At 46.6% G+C, this 21,617-nt stretch overlaps 2 protein-coding genes across 12 annotated transcripts in view; one reads left to right on the top strand and one right to left on the bottom strand.

Moving 5' to 3' along the window:
- The window catches only part of LOC149748883 (uncharacterized), a 32,260-nt gene extending 11,581 nt beyond the window's left edge, over positions 1-20,679 (top strand). For both annotated transcript variants that reach the window (XM_089912926.1, XM_089912925.1), the window contains one exon: positions 47-20,679. In XM_089912926.1, the coding sequence (XP_089769052.1) occupies positions 47-70 (24 nt within the window). In that variant the 3' untranslated portion in view covers positions 71-20,679. The remainder of the gene's footprint in view (positions 1-46) is intronic.
- Positions 2,538-21,617, bottom strand: part of SECISBP2 (SECIS binding protein 2) — a 39,531-nt gene continuing 20,451 nt past the window's right edge. For all 10 annotated transcript variants that reach the window (XM_022560672.3, XM_022560670.3, XM_022560669.3 and 7 more), the window contains 7 exons: positions 16,203-16,369; positions 15,355-15,493; positions 13,595-13,718; positions 12,742-12,962; positions 4,461-4,615; positions 3,930-4,122; positions 2,538-3,479 (listed from right to left, as the gene is read on the bottom strand). In XM_022560672.3, the coding sequence (XP_022416380.1) occupies positions 3,376-3,479; positions 3,930-4,122; positions 4,461-4,615; positions 12,742-12,962; positions 13,595-13,718; positions 15,355-15,493; positions 16,203-16,369 (1,103 nt within the window). In that variant the 3' untranslated portion in view covers positions 2,538-3,375. The remainder of the gene's footprint in view (positions 3,480-3,929; positions 4,123-4,460; positions 4,616-12,741; positions 12,963-13,594; positions 13,719-15,354; positions 15,494-16,202; positions 16,370-21,617) is intronic.

Consider the following 21,617-nt stretch of genomic DNA (forward strand, 5'->3'; position numbering starts at 1 on the left):
GCCCTCCTGTTCTGCCAGGAACTCGAAGTCCACGTTGTTCTTTCAGGAACGCTGTAACCAGGACACGTAGCCACCAGGAGGCAGTGCTGACTCCAACCCCAAGCGACCTTGCCGTCACCTGCCATGCAGCCCTGGATGCCCCAGGGCAGTAAGCTGCCTCCCCGCTGCTGGACGAGGCCATCAGGGCTGCTCAGTTGAGAACACGGAGCCCTGAGTGAACCTGCGACAGTAGCCGAAACCTCTTTTAATTAGGTGCTTAGATGGGACAGAATGGCCTGACAGAAACAGGAAACCAAAAAGGTGTTAACAGGCTACAGAAAGAAACCCTGGTTAAGACGGCAGTGTGCATGATGGTTCCTCCCCCAGAAGCACTGTTGTTACGCTCCACAGGTCACTCCTCACCATCTGACTGATTTCATGTCATGCAAAGGGGCCGCCCCCTGCCCCCTAAACAGCCCAGTGTTAGCTCAGTCCCCTCTTAACTGCTGGTTTTACTGCTATGGAACCACCTTCATACTTAGCCACTCGACTCTAAAGGACAGGGAAGGGCAAGGCTTCAAATGACAAGAATTTGCCTTAAACCTTGAGTGCTGAGGTCCCAACTCAGGAGCTAACAAACATGGATTGAAGAGACTCTTATTCCTCACTAATATCAGAGCTTCAGCCTGTTTTCTAAAGTTCCCAGTGTGCACCTGTGCACTGGCGGCCACGGCCTGGGCACCAAGCTTGTATGAGGCGGAAAAGCCAGCAGGTCAGCTGTGTGCCTCTCCCGGGTCACAGTCACTCTTCTCACAGCGGTGCGGGTCTGATGAGGCTACTCTGTACACATGCTTCTGGGTCCCTAGTTGTTCACGCTGCACCTGGAGACTCTGCTGTGTGTGTGTATAAATGTGAAGGCCGAGGCTGCTCAGCCTGTAACCTTACAGATACTTTTTGTTTGTGGAATGATGTTTTTTTTAATGGAATGCCAGTCTATCATAAAACCAAAACCTCTGTTAAGTTATACTTCTCCTGTGACCCTGGCAAATGGATGTCTCCTCAGCCTCATGACCACAGCTGTTTCCAGACCCCCTTGTCCTGAAGCTGGGTACCTTCGTACAAGAGCAGCACACATTTCCAGCCAGTCACCTAGAGGATCCGTTCTAAACAAGGCTTCTGAGGACGGCTGGCTTTGGGGTTAAAGTTGTCCCGTTTGCCCACCCAGTTGCTGGCCCACCTTGCCAGCAGACGCCGAGCTGGCTCACGGACCGCCACGCACTGTGACAGGGTTTTTGGTGAAACACCCATCGGCCCTCGCTGTGGTTCTAGTGCGGGTAGGCTCCAGCCACCACAGCTGCGGAGTGGACAGCTCCAAGACTGGGGCCCCTTCCTTGGTGCTATGATTCTTCCTCAAGTTTGGATACAGTCAGAGCACTTTCATGCCCCACAAAACAAAACAGACACTTGCAGTTATCACAACATCAACACGCAGGGTCCTGGTGGGAAATGGGATTATGAGGATGAGTTTTCTCTGCTGTTGGAAGAAAATAAAGAGTTCTTCCTACATTTGCTCAGTGAAGCGTGTTTGTATTTGGGGAGCCTGCCTGCTTTCTGTGGCACCATCAGTACAGAGTAGGTCACTGTGTCACCTGCAGCAGTGGCCTCTGTCAGGAAAGTGACACCATGACCAGGGCAACTCAGCATTAAGTCACACAAGTGAACCCTCTCAGGGGCTGAATGAATGTGATGTTAAAAACCCAACATACTTTGTTCAGCTAATCTGAGCAAATACTACAGACCCAGAGGCCTTGGGGGCTCCGGACAAACAACGTGCATCTCTAGCAGAGATTTCTTAATGATTTTTTCATTTGTCAGTTTTATAATTCTAGACTGCTGAATGCAGCTGACAAGCTATTTAACTTTCTCCCTGTAAGTTCATTTGGAACCTTTACTTTTCAAACCTACTACAGTTGACATGGGGTGGGGTCCTCCCTGCTATTCCTCCTGGTGGCCCTGAGGGAAAAACCTGTGACAGGATGGAGGGCTTGGTGGACCAGATTGCATGTCCCTCATTTAAACAGCTCAGAAAGTGTATGGAAAAGCAGGGCACACACCGGGAAGAACAGATGAGAAGATAGACTGGTGCTTCCCACAGACGACCTCCACCTTGCCGCCAGCCCTGGCCACGCAGCGGGCCATTTCCGACTCCTTATTCCACTTTTATTTGCTTGTCACAGGCCACTCACTCTCAGAGGTACATTTGGCATGACTGAATTCAACTAACAGTATTTTCAAGCCCGCACGATACCTTGCTTGCTTGACAAGTGCAAAGCAGTGAAACTCGTTTCTGCCATTTCCCGTGACCAGCACGCCAGCAGGCTGGACCGAGGCGGGTCCAGCAACAGTCTCTAAGGGTTAGTCTCTACTTCGAGACCCAAGAGGCCTGAGCGCAGCAAACCTCTCCCTGCTCAGTCCCCTTCAGTTCAAAGAAGAGTGCCCAAAAGACATGTATCAGGACGCAGGACCACTGATTAGACCAAGATGACTGGAGTCTCCAGTGAAATTAAATAATCACTCTTTATTCAAAATAAATAAGCCCTCTTACTTACAGGAAAATATGAAAGTAAACTTCTATCCTTCTGGCCTCTAAGATAGAAACCACATTCAAAATATGTTCACTTACAAAAGAAAGAAAATATTTGCAGATTATTTGCAGAAAACTGAAATTTAGGAACTTCAATATACATTTGTTTCTTTGCGAAATAAAGAATAAAAGGAATAATTCATGTCAAAAGGTCACAGGTTAGAGAACCGATTTTCCTCCTGAGGCTCATTTTAGCAAACCCTCCAAGTACCCCCAAATCTTCTGGCCAAAAAGCCACAACCTGAGAAAGGAACCCCTCCCCACCCCACCGCTCCTGCACTAACACTGGCTACCACAGCGCCCGTCCAGCAGCTTCTGCAGGGCTGTGCTGGGTCACCGGGACCGGGAACATCAGGCTGGCACCCCGCTGCCTCCCAGCCACATCACCTCAGCCCCCCGCTGCTTTCCACAAACTAACTTGGCTCAGCTACTCTGCAATGGAGAGACGTTCCCTTAGCAGTAGAGTACTCCAAGTACCACCTTTTCCAGCATTTTCCAGACTCATATTGCACTCAGAGGGCCAAGGCTGCATCCCGAGGCTTTGTGAAAAGGTTTCCGCCAGCATACCAAGTGCCCGTCCATGGGACTCGCAGCTTTTGGATGCCTACAAACATCACTGGTTAACTTCCCAATTAAACAGTCATACAAAACACACACTAGGTCAACGAAGAACTGAGAAGAAGAAAAAGACCCCGAAGTCTTTCAGCCCCCGCTCCCTTACCCCAAATACACAAACACACAGGAAAGAACTTTTATAAATTCAAGTTCATCATCTGAGAAGTCGAAGCCTCCAGCGATTCCTCCAGTTCCAGGGCACGTTGAGTGTATGCTTCCAGATGGTTTCTCCAGATTTCAACTGGAAACAAGAAAGGGCACAGCTGATGAACGGCAGGGACAGTCAGGGAAGTCTCTTGGAAAGCAAGCAGCATGTGGCCTGCCCAGCGAACCAGCTCCCTAGATGGGGCCCAGCAAGGACTCAAGCCCAAGTCCCCAACTGCAACCCCCTCGTGAGCAGCACCAAACACCTTGGCGCACGCCGGCCTTGACAACTGCCCACCAGGGATACAGCTGTCCTCAAGGATGCCCTCTGTTTGGGTGCCATCTGACCCGAGGTCTGTCTGAGACATCCACTGACCAGCCCTCCCAAGTCTGAGACCACCTCTTAAACAAGGGCCGGGTCTTAACGGGGCCTTTTGCAGCCGGTCCTGCCACAGTGGCCATGCTGCTCTCCTGGGCACCCTTTTTAATCAGTGTCGATGAAGACTTAGAGGAGGCTCAACCCCAAATCCATTCCCCCAGCACTCACTGTAGTGTGGCTCCTCTTTTCCGGCAGGGGCCAGGGGTCTGTTCTCTGCAGAGCAGCTGGGGCCCTGCGTGGGCGGGCTAGCGGGTGCAAGGGGCCCAGGCTCTCCCGGCAGCTCCCAGTGCGCATTCTCCAGCATGGTCCTGTACGCCTGCCGGGCCGCCATAGTCAGCTCGACCATCTTGTGGAACTGGTCCTTGGGCAGAAACGAGAGCACAGGTGACATCCCCTGCAAACTGGGGATGGCGCCCTCCACAGGGAAGCAGGGTGATGCCCGCCTGCGGTGCTGCCCAAGGGAAGAGCAGGTGCTGACCTCAGGCCTGCTTAAGGCTCCTCTGCGGCAGCAGTGAGCCCGGACCTAAATTCGGAATCACACTTCCATGCTTTTAAGGAAAGAAGGCCACCAACGCTGCTGCCTTCAACACTGGGGCCCCTGAGGCTCAGGGCTGCTGTGCTGTGGACGTGCAGACAACCACCATCCCTCCCGACTCCCTCCCACAAGCAAGATAGGCCGGCGCCCCCTCGCCATCTCACCTGGGCCCCGTCGTAGCTAAAGATCCCCACCACGCTGACAGGAACAGCCTTGTTCAGACTGCGCCCCAGAGCTTTGCGGTTGAGAGCAAACACGAAGGGGATGTTCTGCTCACAGGCGTAGTCAATGATGGTGTGCAGGGTGTCGTCCAGCCCACCTGGTCAAAGGACAATGAAAATGACAAGGAAGTGCATCACACGAGCATGCTGGTGACACTGGCCGCCAAGGGCTTTTCCCGACAGTGACACTCCTGGCTATTTCCTTACTCAAGCCAGTGTACCAGGCCAGGTTTCACCAGGAGAGAGCCAGTCACTGCGGTGCAAGTACACTATTACTCTAGGCCACATGGAAGAAATCAACTCTCCAAGAGAGACACTTCTAAAAGCAACAAAACATGATAAAACATGTCCACGTCAAGTCAACATCTGGTGCTGGTGCTGTGCGTAATGGAAAAATGAAGGCTTGGTTAAGTATCTGCTGAATACCGCGTGCCACTCTCGGTCTAACGGCCTCGTGTGGACTGGCTCCTATATCCTCACAAAACCCTGAGGGGGAGGCTGCACCCCACTTAAGAGATGGAAATCCAGAGCCCAGAGAGGTCACTGAGTACCTCCAACCCTGCCTCCCAGTGAAGCAGCAGCCAGGCAGGAGTGGGGCGGGGGTGGCACTGAGAGCAGAGAGGGTGAAGGGAGCCCTGCATGCGGGTGACATGCCTGTGAAGCCAGAAACCCAGCAGCACTGACGAGTTACCACCAACAGGAGGATCACATCTGGACGTCTGTGCGCAAGTAGTGCAGAAACCAGTATGCACACACGCATCAGCCAGCTAGAACATAAAACGGAAGAAATGACTTTATACATGACAGCAACCAAACACTACAACAGGTAGGGATAAATGTGGCAAGAAACGTGAGAGATTTATAGAGCAACTTCAACATGTTAGTGAAACACCATAGAAAATCTAAACAAAAGGCACCTATGCTCTTGGATGGAATGATCCAATATGATCACATGTCAATTTTATGTTAACGTAAAACTTTTTATACTGTAACTTACTCTAAGTGGGATTTTTTTGAGAAATAAAAAAATATTGGGTTGGCCAAAAGGTTCATTCTTTTTTTCCGTAAGATGTCTCTAGTAGCACTTAGATGTCTTTAACTTCATTCGAAACAATTTTGTTAGATTGTATTGTGACAGCTGTCATATCAGCATGCATTTAAAAAAACATCAAAATTGGTGAATTTTTGTGTAGCCATTTTAATATTGAAGATGGAAGAAAAAAAGCAACATTTTCGGCATATTATGCTTTATTATTTCAAGAAAGGTGGAAACGCAAAAGAAAGATTTGTGCAGTGTACAGAGAAGGTGCTGTGACTGATCAAATGTGTCAAAAGTGATTCGCAAAGTTTCGTGCTGGAGATTTCTCGCTGGCTGATGCTCCACGGTCGGGCAGACCAGTTGAAGTTGATAGCGACCAAATCAAGACATTAATTGAGAACAATCAATGTTATACCACACTCAGGAGACAGCCAACATACTCAAAATATCCAAATCAAGCACTGAAAATCATTTGCACCAGCTTGGTTACGTTAATCGCTTTGATGTTTGTGTTCCACATAAGCAAAAAAACCTTCTTGACTGTATTTCGTTATGCGATTCTCTACTGAAACGTAACGAAAATGTTCCGTTTTTAAAACAAATTGTGATGGGTGATGAAAAGTGGATACTGTACAATAATGTGAAATGGAAGAGATCCTGGGGCAAGGAAAACGAACCACCACCAACCACACCAAAGGCTAGTCTTCATCCAAAGAAGGTGATGGTGTATATACAGTGGGATTGGAAGGGAGTTCTCTATTATGAGCTCCTTCTGGAAAACCAAACGATTAATTCCAACAAGTACTGCTCCCAGTTAGACGAAATGAAAGCAGCACTTGAGAAACATCCAGAATTAGTCAAAAGAAAATGCATAATCTTCCATCAGGATGACGCAAGACTGCATGTTTCTTTGATAACCAGGCAAAAACTGCTACAGCTTGGCTGGGCTGGGAAGTTCTGATTCATCCGTCGTATTCACCAGACATTGCACCTTCAGATTTCCATTTATTTCAGTCTTTACAAAAATCTCTTGACTGAAAAAATTTCCATTTCCTGGAAGACTGTAAAAGGCACCCGGGACAGTTCTTTGCTCAAAAAGTTTTGGGAAGATGGAATTATGAAGCTGCCTGAAAAATGGCAGAAGGTAGTGGAACAAAAGGGTGAATACATTGTTCAATAAAGTTCTTGGTGAAAATGAAAAATGTGTCTTTTATTTTTACTTAAAAATCAAAGAAACTTTTTGGCCAACCCAATACATGAGAACAGCCTTTTGAAAAAGGAAACGTCAGGCTAGCATCACCAGGTATTAAAGCTTGCTATAAAACTACAAGAACGTAAACGAGGGGATGAAGAGCGACAGAATGGAAGGTCCAGAAACGACCCAAATGTGTGGCACTTGAGCAGGTCTGCAAAAGCACTCTGAAGCACCGGAGAAGGTGCAGAAGGGACAGCGAGCAGGTCAGCCTCTGCAAAGATCCATCTTAGACTAAAATGCATTCAACCTAAACAAAAATGAAAACATGGAAGAACCAGGAAAAAAACAGAATTAAGAAAAAAAATCTTTAATAATCCTGCAGTAGGAAGGTTGATGAATGACAAAACCTAGATGCAATAAAAACAAGAATAAAAAATACCAATATGTACACACCTGAAGTCTCTGAATGGCCAAAAAAGGTTTAAAGAAAAACAGACACATGACAAAACAAAAATATTTACAACTCTTACCCAAAGGGGCTCTTATTAAAAAAAGGTACACATAAATATAAAAAAGACTGACATCCTAAAAGACAAATGGGTAAAGAATCAACAATTTACAGAAAATGCCAAGCCCTTAAACAAGTGGAAAGGTGCTCAAACTCCCTTCACAAGAAAATGCTAACAGAATCTTCCCAAGAGGGTGGGGAGGCCAGGAGGAAGCAGCAGCCCGGCTTCAGGGGCTGCAGTGTCCCCGGGGGGCAGCGTGGCATGTGCGTTAACCTGGTAAGTGCACAGGCCGTTTCGCTCTAGGAATGTACCTACGGAGATGTTCAGTAAGAAACGAGTGTGTGGACTTCCCTGGTGGTTCAGTGGTTAAGACTGCACTTCCACTGCAGGGGGTGTGGGCTCGATCACTGGTTGGGGAACTAAGATCCTGCCTGCCGCACAGCGTGGCCAGAAAAAAAAAGAAAAAAGAAAAGAACTACAGTGTGAAAGGTGCATCCTTGTTTACGGCTACAGAAATCTGAATGCAACTGAAGTGACCATCAGCCCGGGACTGTGCAGCCAGAAGAATGGGAGTGTCCCGAGCCAGACTGTGATACTAAAAAGAGCAAGGCACAAATGGGATCCAGGACACCAGATCTCACACTCACTCACACACACACACACACACACACACACACACGGACTAACAAGGACACATCAAAATATGGCAATGGTGGTTGCCTCTGGGTGGTGGGAAGTATCTGGGGGGACTTACTCCCAAAGGAAAGTAACAAGCACTGAATCCTGCCCTCTTGCATGGTGAGCTGTTTGAACCTAGCATCTGAAAGGAGGTTAACAGCATGGCATTGCCCCGGTTCCTCTGGAAACTGACCAATTCCTGAGCGAACACACAACGTCTGCATGGAAGGAAAAATTTCCCAAGATCTCCTATCACCTGGTATCTAATTACATATGATTACCTAATCTTCTTTCAAGAGGAACTTCTCAAATGCACATCCTACTGCTCTGAGGGAACTGGGAACTCATTCTGCGGCTGGTTTGACTGGGGATTAATGGTTAAGCCCCATATCCCTGAAATCTGCCCACCCCCCTGCCCCAGATCTACCTGAAGAGTATCAAAGATGATGAGGATGAAATCTCTGGGGATATAAACTTTAAAGAAAAAACATTTCTGGGCAGGTGGTGAAAAGGGGGAGACAAGACCAGAGGTGAGGCGATGGCTGTGTTCCTTACAGTGAGATATTTTCAGCTTACCATGGGAGGCTGACGGAGTCTCTTCAACATCAGCCCCATGGCCTCTCACTCAAGGGTCTGTCTCTGCCTTGTGTCCACCCCAACCCAGGAGCTGGTCACAAAGGCTGTTACAGCAGTGTGCAGAAAAGAGCTATAAAGCGACCGGCCCAACAGCTGCCATCCATAAAAAGGCCAACTTACTTGGCTGACCCTTCCGGTCCCTGAATTTGGGCTTTGGGAGGACCCCTGTCACCCCAACTAGGAAGAGTGGCTACTGTACCCAAAATGCATATGAGGATTACACTGAACACCAGCTTTCCTTCTGTGAGTCTGGAATGTGGGGACATGCCAGGCAGAGGGTGCCCATGTGACCAGCCCCAAGGAGCCTCCCTGGTAGATGACATCACACTTCACACGTGTTGTCACATCTCATTTTGAGGGAATTCAGCGCATCCTCTCTGACTCCCCTGGGAGAGGACACTGGAAGCATGCCCTGCTTTCCCCGACACAGCAGCCAAGTCAAGATGGTTTTGCTCAGCCCAGCTCCCAGCTGACGTTACTAGTGAGAGCTGAAAGCATCTCCAAGTGCCGACTTCTCAAAGTTCCACAGGAAGACAACTTAAAACAAGCAAATGCTCAATCAGGTAAACGATTTCCATTTAAAGTTTAAGTTCAGAATTATCAAGAAAATGCCACTCGGAGCAAATACAGTATTTTAACATAATCCCAAGCTGTAATACTAAATTTTACATGTAAAATGACGACAATCTATTGGCTATCTTTTCCAAGGAATAAACATTCCTAAAACACATAATCGAGTTCTTTATGCTTCAAAGCAAAAAAAAAAAAAAACAACAATGTAGGGACGGATGATTAAACAACGTATTTTAAATGCGTAACAAATCCTTGAGATGCCCATCAGTACATTCTTAGCTCCATTCTCTGCCACACTCAGAGGAGTGGAGGCTTAAAGAAAGAGCAAGGTGGACTGCCAACTGAATACACACATTCCCATTTTTTGGTTTGTCTTTTTAAATTTATTATTATAATTTTAAAATTTATTTTGGCTGCTTTGGGTCTTTGTTGCTGCATGTGGGATTTCTCTAGTTGCGGCGAGCGGGGGGTTGCTCTTCATTGAGGTGCGCGGGCTTCTCACTGGGATGGCTTCTCTTGTTGTGGAACACGGGCTCTAGGCACGTGGGCTTCAGTAGCTGCGGCACACGGGCTCAGCAGTTGTGGCTCTCGGGCTCTAGAGCGCAGGCTCAGTAGTTGTGGCACATGGGCTTAGTTGCTCTGTGGCATGTGGGATCTTCCTGGACCAGGGCTCAAACCCGTGTCCCCTGCATTGGCAGGCAGATTCTTAACCACTGTGCCACCAGGGAAGTCCCTGGTTTGTCTTTTAAAGGTGAAAATCACAGGAGAATGCAAGATAAGAGCAAAAAAGTTTTGGAAGCTGAAACGCAAACAGTTGACTCAGCTGACCTAAGCCAACAATGGGAAAACCCCCTAGACCCAGCCATTTACACCCTAGAATTCAATCCCCAGAGCTTGGCAGCTAACAGGCAGCACTGGGCACTTCAGAGACAGGGTGAAGTTCAGATGAGGTGACAGCAAGTTGGTGTCCAGATCCACTTCACCCAGCCGACATGCCAGTGCCAGGCCTCTGGTGAGGCAGATGGGCAGGTCTGTGGGACACTGGGACCCACACTTCTAACCGTGGGCGTAAGGACAAGGTCACAGACTCCCAGCAGGAGGTAAGAGAGTTCTTCCCCAGGGAATATGGAGTCAGAGAGACAGAGCAGCAGCCCAGCTGTCATCCTACAGCAGAGGTTCTAGCTTGGCATCCACAGCAGCAACTAAGAACTTACTAGAAATGCAAATTTTGGGGCCTGCTGGACCTGCTCAGGAAGAAACTCTGGAATCTGTGTCTTCACCAGCCTCCTGGGTGACTCTGATGCTCACTACAGTTTGAGAACCACTGCCCTCAAATGCAGCTCAAAGCCTTTAAATGCCAGCCCCACCCCCAGATTTCTAGTCAGCTATAACAGATGTTAAGGACAAACAGAGGACTTCCCTGGCGGTCCAGTGGTTAAGACTCCGTGCTCCCAATGCAGGGGGCACGGGTTTGATTCCTGGTTGGGGAACTAAGATCCCACATGCTGCACGGTGTGGCCAAAAAAATTTAATAATTAAAAAAAAAAAGACAAACAGCAGACACCGGTATCTGCAGAAACCTCCACCATGAGATCAAAACAGCAAACCACCTGGGAAGGGAGGCTATGCAGGGAGAAGGAAACCTCACATCACTATTATTCTCAGGGAGGAAACATATCCACAGAGGAACGGCAGCTGCAACACACAAAGAAACTTCAGAAAACAATAAAAATAGCTCCCAGAAATTAAAAATAATAGCAGAAATAAAAACCTCTACAGAAAGATTGAGACATAGTTGAAGAATCCTTACGGAAAACAGAACCAAACGAAAGAGGTGAAAGGAAGAGGAAAAGTCACAGGAGGACAGCAGTGCAGGAGGCCCAGCATCTGAGCAACATGGTTCCAGGAAGAGCCTAGAGAGGACCGACTGTAGGGAGATTCAGAGCACAAACCCAACAGCACGTCCGAGAACTGAGGGCACTGCCTGCAAACCGCCCCACCTCCCGGAACCCTGCGCACAAGGAATTTCCCACAAGCTTCCAGAGATAAGGGAGAACAAAGGGGAAAAGGTCAGAAACCAGAAAGCCTGGATTTCAAGCACCATCTTCTAAATGTGCTGCCATGTACCCTTTCTCTCATAAGCCACTGGGGGATGTGCACACCCCGAGACAAAGGAGTGCACGAGAGCCACTAAACACCACACCCCAACAGGAGATGGGGGAGGCTGTCCCCAGGACGACAGCTGCAGAGGAAGCACAGAGCCTGGAACGATTGCAGGAGAGAAGCTGCAGAATGCCCGATGCACCCATTGCCTTAAGAGGTTCAGGCAGCCAGGTGAGAGCTTGAGGAGTGATTCATTTCAAGTTCAGCGCCTGCCATGGGACTGTGGTGGGGACACTGCCAGCACACAACCGAACAGGCAAGTCCCGAGACCCCTTTCTGATGGCTGGGACTGGACCTGCCCTGAACTAGGACGGGGACAAGCCCACTGGGCTGGCAGTAAGCAGGTCCAGCTGCTGCCCTAGTGACCCTGGGTGCTGCAGGCAAGTCAGGAAACCTCAAGTCTTCAGACTGGAACAGCAACCAGAAAAGCTCAGGGCTAGGATCTGGACTGGATCCCTCAAAGTCCAGTTCTAGCCGAGTGGAAGTTTACACTGAAGGAGAGAGGAACAGGACCAGAGAAGGACTCCGAACACTTACACGAAGATGGAGGACCAGTGTCTAAGTGACGGCATTCTGCTCTTAACTGACAACCCCTCTACTGCGCAGCCTGAGGACACAAAATGGACCACCCAAGGGCCAATGGGAGGTGTCACAGACGTCCATCTGTCGGTCACCTCGCCCAGCATATCACATCACGAAAAACGGAACCAACCTTCCAGCATCAGTAAGATGGCCAAGTGCTTGGACAAACCCATCTTTTTTTGTTGTTGTTCTTTTTATTTATTTATTTGTTTATTTTTGGCTGTGTTGGGTCTTCGTTTCTGTGCGAGAGCTTTCTCTAGTTGCGGCGAGCAGGGGCCACTCTTCATTGCGGTGCGCAGGCCTCTCACTGTCGTGGCCTCTCTTGTTGCGGAGCACAGGCTCCAGACACGCAGGCTCAGTAGTTGTGGCTCACGGGCCCAGTTGCTCCGTGGCATGTGGGATCTCCCCAGACCAGGGCTCGAACCCGTGTCCCCTGCACTGGCAGGCAGATTCTCAACCACTGTGCCACCAGGGAAGCCCAACAAACCCATCTTTAATCAGTGGACAGATGAGTTAGTCACAGACTGAGCAAGCACATTTAAAACGGACAAAAGCCCAATGCAGGGACCGCCTAGCTGCCAGGCACAAAGCCTCTGTGGTGTGAGTGACCAGTAACCACAAGAGGCCTGCGCAGGCCAGCTGAGCCACACTGTGAAGACCACAGCCTGCCTCACAGAGGAATGCACTGGCTGATCCCATAAACTCTGGAAACAAATTACTCAATTAAGAGAAAATGAAACAAACTGAGGTGCCGAGGCCTCGGTGCCCCTTAGCTGCTGACGGGTGTGTGGTAGCCAGAGGGTGTGTACTGCAGGGGGCCACACGCCAGGGACGCCACAGCGCCCTTACCTTTCGACTGTATCTTCTCACAGTTGGGGGAGATGATGACGCATTTCAACTTTTTGAGCTTCAGATGTTTGAGAACTTCCCTCAGCCCCAACACAAGTCGGCGTTTGGTCTTAGCCTTGACTGGATCTTTCTGATACATACGATCTTGGAAACGAACCAGCTCTTTCAGCAGGTCCGTAACACAAGCGTCAACTTCTTTACTGAGCATCTGGCTGCAGTAGCTGAAAGAAACATTAGACACGGTCACGTTCCCACTGGCTGCGACACTCCAGCGCACTGCTCCTGGCACACCTCAGATGAGGGGGACAGCATGCCACTTTCAAGAAATCACGCTTTGATGAGCAATACTAGTCAAAAAGGTGGAACTCCTGACAGGATTTTATGAAAGGTATGGATGGAGGCATCCTCTCCAGCCCTAACTACAAGGGACAAAAGACCTCTGGGCCCCATGTCCCCAGGGCAGCCACTCCCGGGCACCTCTCCTCATGAAAAAAAATGTTTGGAGAGTCTATCCTGAAGAAAAGTGGGAGGGAAGGAGGCGGAGTGCCCTAAGAAATTACATACAGAAATTACACAACGAGAGGGAACCCAGATGCAACGGGCTGTCACCTCACTACCCGTTCCCCCAACCACAGCTTGGATTCAAGGGCACCTCTGGCATCACGGCACTAGGACCTCTCGGGAGATTAGGTAGCCCTGGCATGTGTTACAACCAGGTCCTAGCCACCTTCCACGGGGAGGATGCAAACACCGGGGCCCAGACGAGCCAGTGGGCGAAGAACTCAACGCCCAGTGTCAGAGTGAGCACAGTGCCCCAGGCCCCACTGCAGGCACAGCTGCCAGGCTCACTCACTCCCTGAACCGCCGGCTGTGGATCTTGGGGCAGGCCTCCACCTCCTTCTGGGGCTCAGCTCCCAGCTGGTCTTCCGACTTGCTCTCTGCCACAGAAGCACAGGACACCAACTCTTCTGTTCCCCCTGGAGTTTTAGAGAAAGAAGTCACAGCATGGCCCCTCCAGGGCTCCACACACAGACTGCGGGGACTGAGGCAGGGAACGCTCAACAGCGGCAGTGTCGCCAGAGCAGCCAGATTCGGCGGCACACACCCACCACATCCAGACACGGCCACTGAGTGTCACAGCAGGCAGAGGAGTGATGGGAATGGCTTGGGAAATCAGAAGAACTGGGCGACTCTCTGCACTGCCTAGTGGTGCCTCCCCGCCCCTTATTTAGTTATTTCTTATTTTTATTGCGGCAAATATTTACAAAATTTACCATTTTAACTGTTTTTGGTTTTTTTGGCCACACCACACAGCATGAAGGATATTAGTTCCCCAACCAGGGATTGGAACCTGAGCCCCTGGCAGTGAGAGCATGGAGTCATAACCACTGGACCACCAGGGAATTCCCTAACCATTTTTAAATGTGCGGTTTCAGTGGCCAAATTTATTTTTTAATTTTGAAATTTAACCTGAAGTTCTTATCAATAAGTTTTAAAAGCAGGTTTATTAGTTCTCAATTTTTTTGCAAATGCTTGAAACCATTCCTTTATCAAATAACCCTTAAAAGAGAAGCTGAACATCTAAACTGGGAAAGCCACAATAGGTGTGTTTAAATCCATCAGACAGGATTCAATAACAGCTTACAACACTCAAATTGTTACTTCTAGACACTTCCAAAGTGCAAGTGCAATAACATCACCAGAGGAAGGAGTTCACCCACCAGGAAAGACAATGTCCCATGGCTGGCCTCTCCACCACCCACAGGCGTAGCTTGTAAAACCCCTGGCAGCCTGTATGGCAGGAGCCTCTAGGCTGGGTGGCAGTGGACCCAACCCCAAGATCCACCCCGGGGAAATGCCAGCAGGAGGGGTGCTCACGTCCCCTATATACATCCCACGCTGCCACAGCACCTCTGCTTCTAATAGCCCCAAAGTGGAAACGCCCACAACACTCACATGCCACCTGGCACGTTTGTACACCTGGATGCTATGCAGCAATGACAATCTGGTACTACCTCTACAGGCCACAGATATACTGCTGGCCAGAGGGGCACACACTACAAGATTCCACTGGAACAAAGCCTGAAAGCTCACGGGTAGGGCTGCAGACAGGGCTGAGGCCTTGAGCGGGAATCATGGGGACTGTGGGGCTGATACATTTCTGAACTTGGTAAAAAGTCCTCAAGCTATATGCTTCTGATTTGTGTACTGTTCTGAATGTATAATTCACTAAAATGCTTACTTAACCCATTTTTTGTATGACACCATGTCTCACACACTTGTGGGCAAGCAGCTCTGCAGTTAATGGTGTTAATTCTCATGGCACTTCAAATTGCGAGGACCACCCAATGTCACACAGATCGAACTCAGGGGCCTCACCCCTCTGTCCCTCTCACCCCTGAGAAGCAGAGGCACCAGAAGCTCCACCTGCCCATAGGGACGTCCTCTTACTGTCAAGTTAGGAGACTGAAAACTTCTGCATTCCCGAGGCCCAACGCCCACGTGCTTTAACCACACAGGGACAAGGGCTGGGCAAAGCCCAGACAGTTGGCTGTGCATATGGCCGCCCCCGCTGAAGGATTCTTTAAGAAGCAAACCAACAGAACTCGGTACCTGAGAGGTCAGCCTGCCCGAGGGCCTGGTCGTCACCACCGCTCTCTCCATCTTGCACATCGTCACTGGCAAAAGCTGGGCTCACAGCATTTTCTTGGAGACGCTGTTCCTTTCTCTCCTGCCGCTCTTTCAAAATAATCTTTAAAATTAAATAAACGATCAAAACACCTAAATACTTGTACTTAAAAATAAGCTCTTCTGCAAAATAAGCCACCCAAGGTAAGCTGGTTGGCACTGTGCCTGTTTGTGCCCTTACTCCCCACCCACCCCCATGGGTGGGCCCAGCCCTCTCACCCACAGCCCAGGAGCAGCATGTTCCCCCTGGGTGCACAGAGCAGGGCATGTGAGAACTGGGCTCTGATGCAACTGTGCAGCTCAACTGTTACCTGGCCCCAGGCAAGACATGCCTTCCTCCATCTGAGACCCACCACACTCCACAGGCTGCTTTGAAAATTAAATCAAAGAACGTGTGCCAGGAAGTGTCCAATATTTACCAAATCTGAGCACTAGACAGATTGCCTTGGGTAGAATGAGGGTAAAAAATGTGAATGAGAACATACTCCCCCATTTCTGGTTTTCTGTCCATGTCATTCCAAAGCATTAAAATAAATAAATAAATAAGGCCTCCCCCTCCAGCAGCTAAGGCACCCTGCTTCACTCGCTCTAGCACACCATGTGGGAAGAGCAAGGGATCATCTTTCAGAGAATCATGTACCCAACTTGACAAAAGCAGTTTCAAATGAGAGTGAAGGTTAAAATCTAAAAATGTAAGAGTCGAAAGGAGTAACACAGATACAGGAGAGTCTGTAGGTTTTCTCGCGCCCAATTTCAAACAAAACACCACACACCTTCTTCAACGAGGTTGGCTTCTTGGCCTTGGGGACCTCCCTCTGCTTCCCCTTCTTCATCAGGGGGGCGCTGGAGTCTAAGGGGTTGTGCGGGGTCTTCACCTGGCCAAAGCGGTGGCCCTTCTTCCCTGACATGGAGTCTTTGGAGAGGACGGGCACCGCCCCGACTACAACACAGTAGGAACACATGGCTCAGGCTGCTGCCCGCCACCTGCCTGGCTCCAGAGGGCAGGCTCGCTGCAGATCTGTCTCAGGGGCTCCTTATGCTGCCCGCCCATCCCCACAACCTTCCTCATCCTCATCAAATTGTCCCTTAGAGAACCAGCTTCCTATCCCTGTAATCAAATCTCCTATATTGCTCCTATGTTGTAATCAAATCTCCTATGTTGCTCAGTAAAATCTGATGATGTGTGGGTCTCATTTTTTGATTAAGAATTTTTCCGGGTAGCTTGTACTTAAGATTTAAGATGCCTTTTACTCCACCATTTTCAGTTGACACTGCCTTTGCAGGAGTTGGCCACTGGCTTCCCTATGCATACCTTCTACCTCACTACCTTATAAGATCCTAGTAATATTTCAAGTTGATTCTCTTGAGTTTTCTAGACATAAACATACTTTCCTAAATTCCCTGCACAGTGTAAATACATGACCACAATCACTACTCAGTACACTTCAACTGCATACTATGGTTCTGTTCTACTTCCCACCTTGTTCCTGTTCCCAAGGAAATAGTTAACTTGTTCATACTTTCCCCCTACTTTTTAATTAGGAAAATTTCTAAACACATACCAAAGAAAAAGAGAATGTATAACAACAAACTCACGTACTCACTGTCCAGCTTCAACAACCATCAGTATTTTTCCAAATATATTTTACCCACCCTCCTTAATTTTGGAATATGTTTTAAAAGTGCTGTGTAGACACAGGGGCGACTCCTGGAAAGGCAAGCCAAAAACAAAAAAAAAAATAACTGAGCAGAGACATCAACAACCACACACTGTGAGGAAGACAGCCACCAAATTCAGACCAAGGCAGTTCCTTACACAAAACAAAAAAACCCCAGCACAATCACTACTCTCAGAAGGAAAAAATCAAATCCAGAGTTGCTACAATATATTAACTGAAATATTCAGTATTCAACAAAAAATTTTTCAAACTTCCAAAGAAACAAGGAAGTGTGACCCATACTAAAGAAAAAAGGAAGTTAACAGAAACTGTCTTTGAGTGCTCCCAGCTGTGGGACACAGATGACCAAGACTTCAAGGCAACTATGAGAATAGATGAAAACACAGGATTTCATTAAATACAAATAACAAAGGAAAAAGGCTCAGTAGCAGATTTGAGATGGTAGAAAAATCAGTGAACATGAAGATAAATCAATAGAAACTATTCAATTTAAAGAAAAATTTTAAAGATTTTAAAAGATTGAAAAAATGAAGACAGCCTCAAGAGACCTGTGGAGCAACAACAAACATACCACTATACATATAATGGGAGTGCCAGGAGAGGAAAGAGAAAAGACAAAAAATATTCTGAAGAAATAATGGCCCTAAATTTCCCAAATTTGATGAAAACTTTAATCTACAAAGCCAAAATAGGATAAACATTACCCAACCAAAGGTAGGATAAATATAGAGATTCCCACCTAGACATATCATAGTCAAACTGTTGAAGGTGGAAACAAAGAAAAACTATGGAAAGTAGCAAGGGAAAAACAACTCACCACAGAAAGTGGAACAACAAGACAAGTAATATCTGACGTCTCACTGGCAACAATGGAGGCAAGAGGGCAATGGAATGCCATTCAAAGTATTGGGAGAAAAAAAAGTCAACCAAAAATTCTATACCCGGCAAAACTATCCTTCAAAAAATGAATGTAAAATATAGATGTTCCTAGATAAACAATGACAGAATTCATTGCTTAATTTACTTATTTATAAGCAACCACTTTATTTTTAAGAAAATAGTATTTTTAAAGTAAAGGAAAAAATCAACAAAGGAATCAAAATGGTACTCTATATTTGTTTAACATAAAATAAAGCAGTTAAGGATGAACAGAAGAATAAATAAGAATCAGAAAAAAATAGCAACAGCAGTAAATCCAACCAAAGTAACAATTACATTAAACATGAATGAGTAAAACACCCCACTCAACAGGCAGAGATTGTTGGCCTGGATAAAAAAGAAAGCTCTGACTATATGCTGTCTACAAGAAACATATCTTAAACACACTGTCTGCTAGGTGGCCAGGGCTACTCTTCCCTATGCTGCTGGTAAAAGCATTCACCTCCTCTTTAATCTGACCAGCCAGTTGGGAAGGCCTGACTTGGGCTCCAGGATAGACATAAGCCTCCAAAGGCCTTTGACTTAAGTTGTGTTCTGGCAAGAAAGCCCCACATAGGGGTACTTGGTACTGGCTCATCTAAAATAAAGAGGAACCCTGAATTCCTCTTACCTAATTTTTACTTTTTCTGCAAAGAATGGTTCCATTACTGATGTCAAAAAGGAAGGTGATGGACATTTCAGTATTTGGGTATTCCTGGGATCTCTGACCAAAATGTCCTTTCAATACTACCAAAATCCCAACCTTACAATCTGACAACCTCAAATACTTAAAAATATCATCTGATTGAAGGCCCCCACTCCTTGCAAAACTGTTTATGTACTTCATACACAACTGCATCTAAAAGGTCCAACTTGAACCTAGTTGCAAAATAGCCACCTCATATAGCCTCAGAGGTAGTTCCCTCACTTTTCCTGCTTTTACCTTTGACTGGAGATCTAGAATGCTCAGTCAGTAGTTTACACACTTCCCTGCAGGCTCCCTAAGAAGCTACACTCTTCAGAATCAGCGGCTGGCCAAGCACTTTGCAGATTTCTCTGGAAAGGCCAACACTGCAGGCCTTTACCAAACAGAAGATGAGCTGAGAAAAGCAACTTTGAGGAATATCTAAGAAGGCAGTGGTCCCAAGTTTTGATATATGTAAGAATTACTCACACATGTGATGTATAAAACTGTGGATCCTGAAATGAATAAAATTACCAAAATCATTGAGACAAAGAAATTTAAATACAGACTGGATACAAGATGCTAGCAAGAAATAATCATCAATATTATTAGATGGGAGGATGGCAGAGCGGTTCAATTAAAAATAAAATCACCATCAATTAGAGATACTGATGTATTTACAGGTTAAATGACCTGATGTCTACAAGTACTTCAGAAAAAAAAAGTAGAGTTCCAGATGCAACAAGACTGGCAAAATGTTGTTAACTGATGGAGCTGGGTAATGGGCACATGGTGGCAGTATTCATCATATTCTCTCTACTTTTGATTATGTTTCAAATTTTCCACCACAAAAAAGTGAAAAACAAAGACAAAACAAAACCAAAAACCCCACTGTGTGCTTGTTAAAAACACCTACTGCCCTTCCCATACCAAGTGGTTCTAGTGTACCACTTCTGAGGTGTTCCTGGAACCTGCACTTTCAGCTCGCTCCCAGGCAGTGCCATTGCTGGCAATCCTGGGGATACTGTGTGAAAAAGAAACACTGGGTTCAGGGACACACTGTCGACTGGTGCCTCAGCCACACTGTACATGGGCTAAATTAACTGCATTCAGACATTTTAAATTTGTACTCTGGGCTTTTAATAAAGGTCACTATGAAACTCACTAAAACTTACTTCTGCTGTAGCCATGAGAAGGCTATTTAGGAAACTGCTGACTATATCATTCAGCAGCCCATATAAAATCATCTGCCAGAGAGTGTTCAGAATTTTCAGCTTCAAAATAATCCCACCTCCACCCCCATCAGAATGGCTCAAATGTTGATGAGGATGTGGAACCAGGAGAACATTCATACATTATTGGTGAGTGTAATATGGTACACAGGCAGTTTGGAAAACAGTCTGGCAATTTATAAACTAAATACCACGTGGCCCAGCAATTCCACTCTCCCAAGAGAATTAAAAACAGACACTCAAATACTTGTACGTGAATAGTCACAGCAGTATTATCCACAACAGACAAAAGGTGGAAAGAGCCTAAATGTCCATCAATAGATAAAGAAATTGTGGTCAACAGAGTATGATTCGATCACAAACACTGGTGAAATAAGATACACGAATATGGATGAACATCAAAGACATTAAGCTAAGTGAAAGCAGACTGACAGAAAAGGTCGCAAACTATATGTTTCCATTTATATAAAATGTCAGAATAGGCAGATCTATAGGTAGTTGCCAGGGGCTGGGGAAAGGAGGAAAATGGGGAGCTTAATGGGTAGGGGTTTCCTTTTGGGGTGATAAAAATATTAGGAACTAGACAGAGGTGATGGTTACACAACACTGTGGATGTACTAAACGCCACTAAATTGTACAGTGTAAAATGGTTAATTTTATGCTACATGAATTTCATCTCCATAAAAAACAAAAAGAACTACTGACATACATCTACAGTGTAAGTAAGTCACAAAAATATTGTGTCGAGTGAAAGAAACCGTACACAAAGAAGCATATACTAAGATTCCACTTACATGAAGTTCTAGAACAAGGACAAACTAGTCTATGGCAGAAAAAAAATCAGAACCATGGTTGCCTGCGGGTAGCAGCAGGGAATGACTGGAATGGGAAGGGGCTGAGGAAAATTTCAAGGGTGCTGACGATGTTTTACATAGCCACGAGTCTACGTTACACAGTTATACATTTGCCAAAAGGCTTCAAATGGTGCACTTAAGATCTGTGCATGTCACTAAATGCATATTTTACCTCCAAAGGAAAAGAAGAGCCATAAATAAATACTGAACTCTAGTAAATGATATGCATGCTGTAACACTTGGGGGTAAAATACAGTGGTGTCTGCAACCTACCTTAAATGCAGCAAAAATAAAAAACAACATATTGATGAATGGATAAATCGGGGTCAGCAAACTTTTCCTTAAAGGGCCAGAGAGCAAATATTTTAGGCTAATGAGCATACGCATATTGCAATGCTCAACTGCCATTATAACTCAAAAACAGCCACAGATAATACTTAAATGAACAAGTGTTGGCTGTGTTCTAATAAAACTTTACAGCCAGCAGCCAGCAGGTCATAGTTTGCTGACCTCTGGAAAAATTACGAGATTGAAAAAAATTAGAATCTAGATGGTGAGTACATAGGTGGTCACTGCATGATTTTATTCCGCTTTTCCAGATGTTTGAAAATTTTCAAAAGAAAAAAAATGCTACCTCCCTCCACTGAAGAGACAAATCATGTTTATCCTTTCTGGGATTAATGCCATAATAAAATCACCATCAGTTAGAGATGCAGATTGAGGTATTTATAAGTAAAATGACATGATGTCCACAAATTGCTTTAAAATGCTTCAGAAACCAAAAAAAGTAAGCTTCTTTACCATTTCCTTGGATACCTAT

The sequence above is a fragment of the Delphinapterus leucas genome, chromosome 6, assembly GCF_059928025.1.
Source record: "Delphinapterus leucas isolate spDelLeu-1000000601 "Yukka" chromosome 6, BTC_Dleu_Yukka2, whole genome shotgun sequence".
Lineage (NCBI taxonomy): Eukaryota > Metazoa > Chordata > Mammalia > Artiodactyla > Monodontidae > Delphinapterus > Delphinapterus leucas.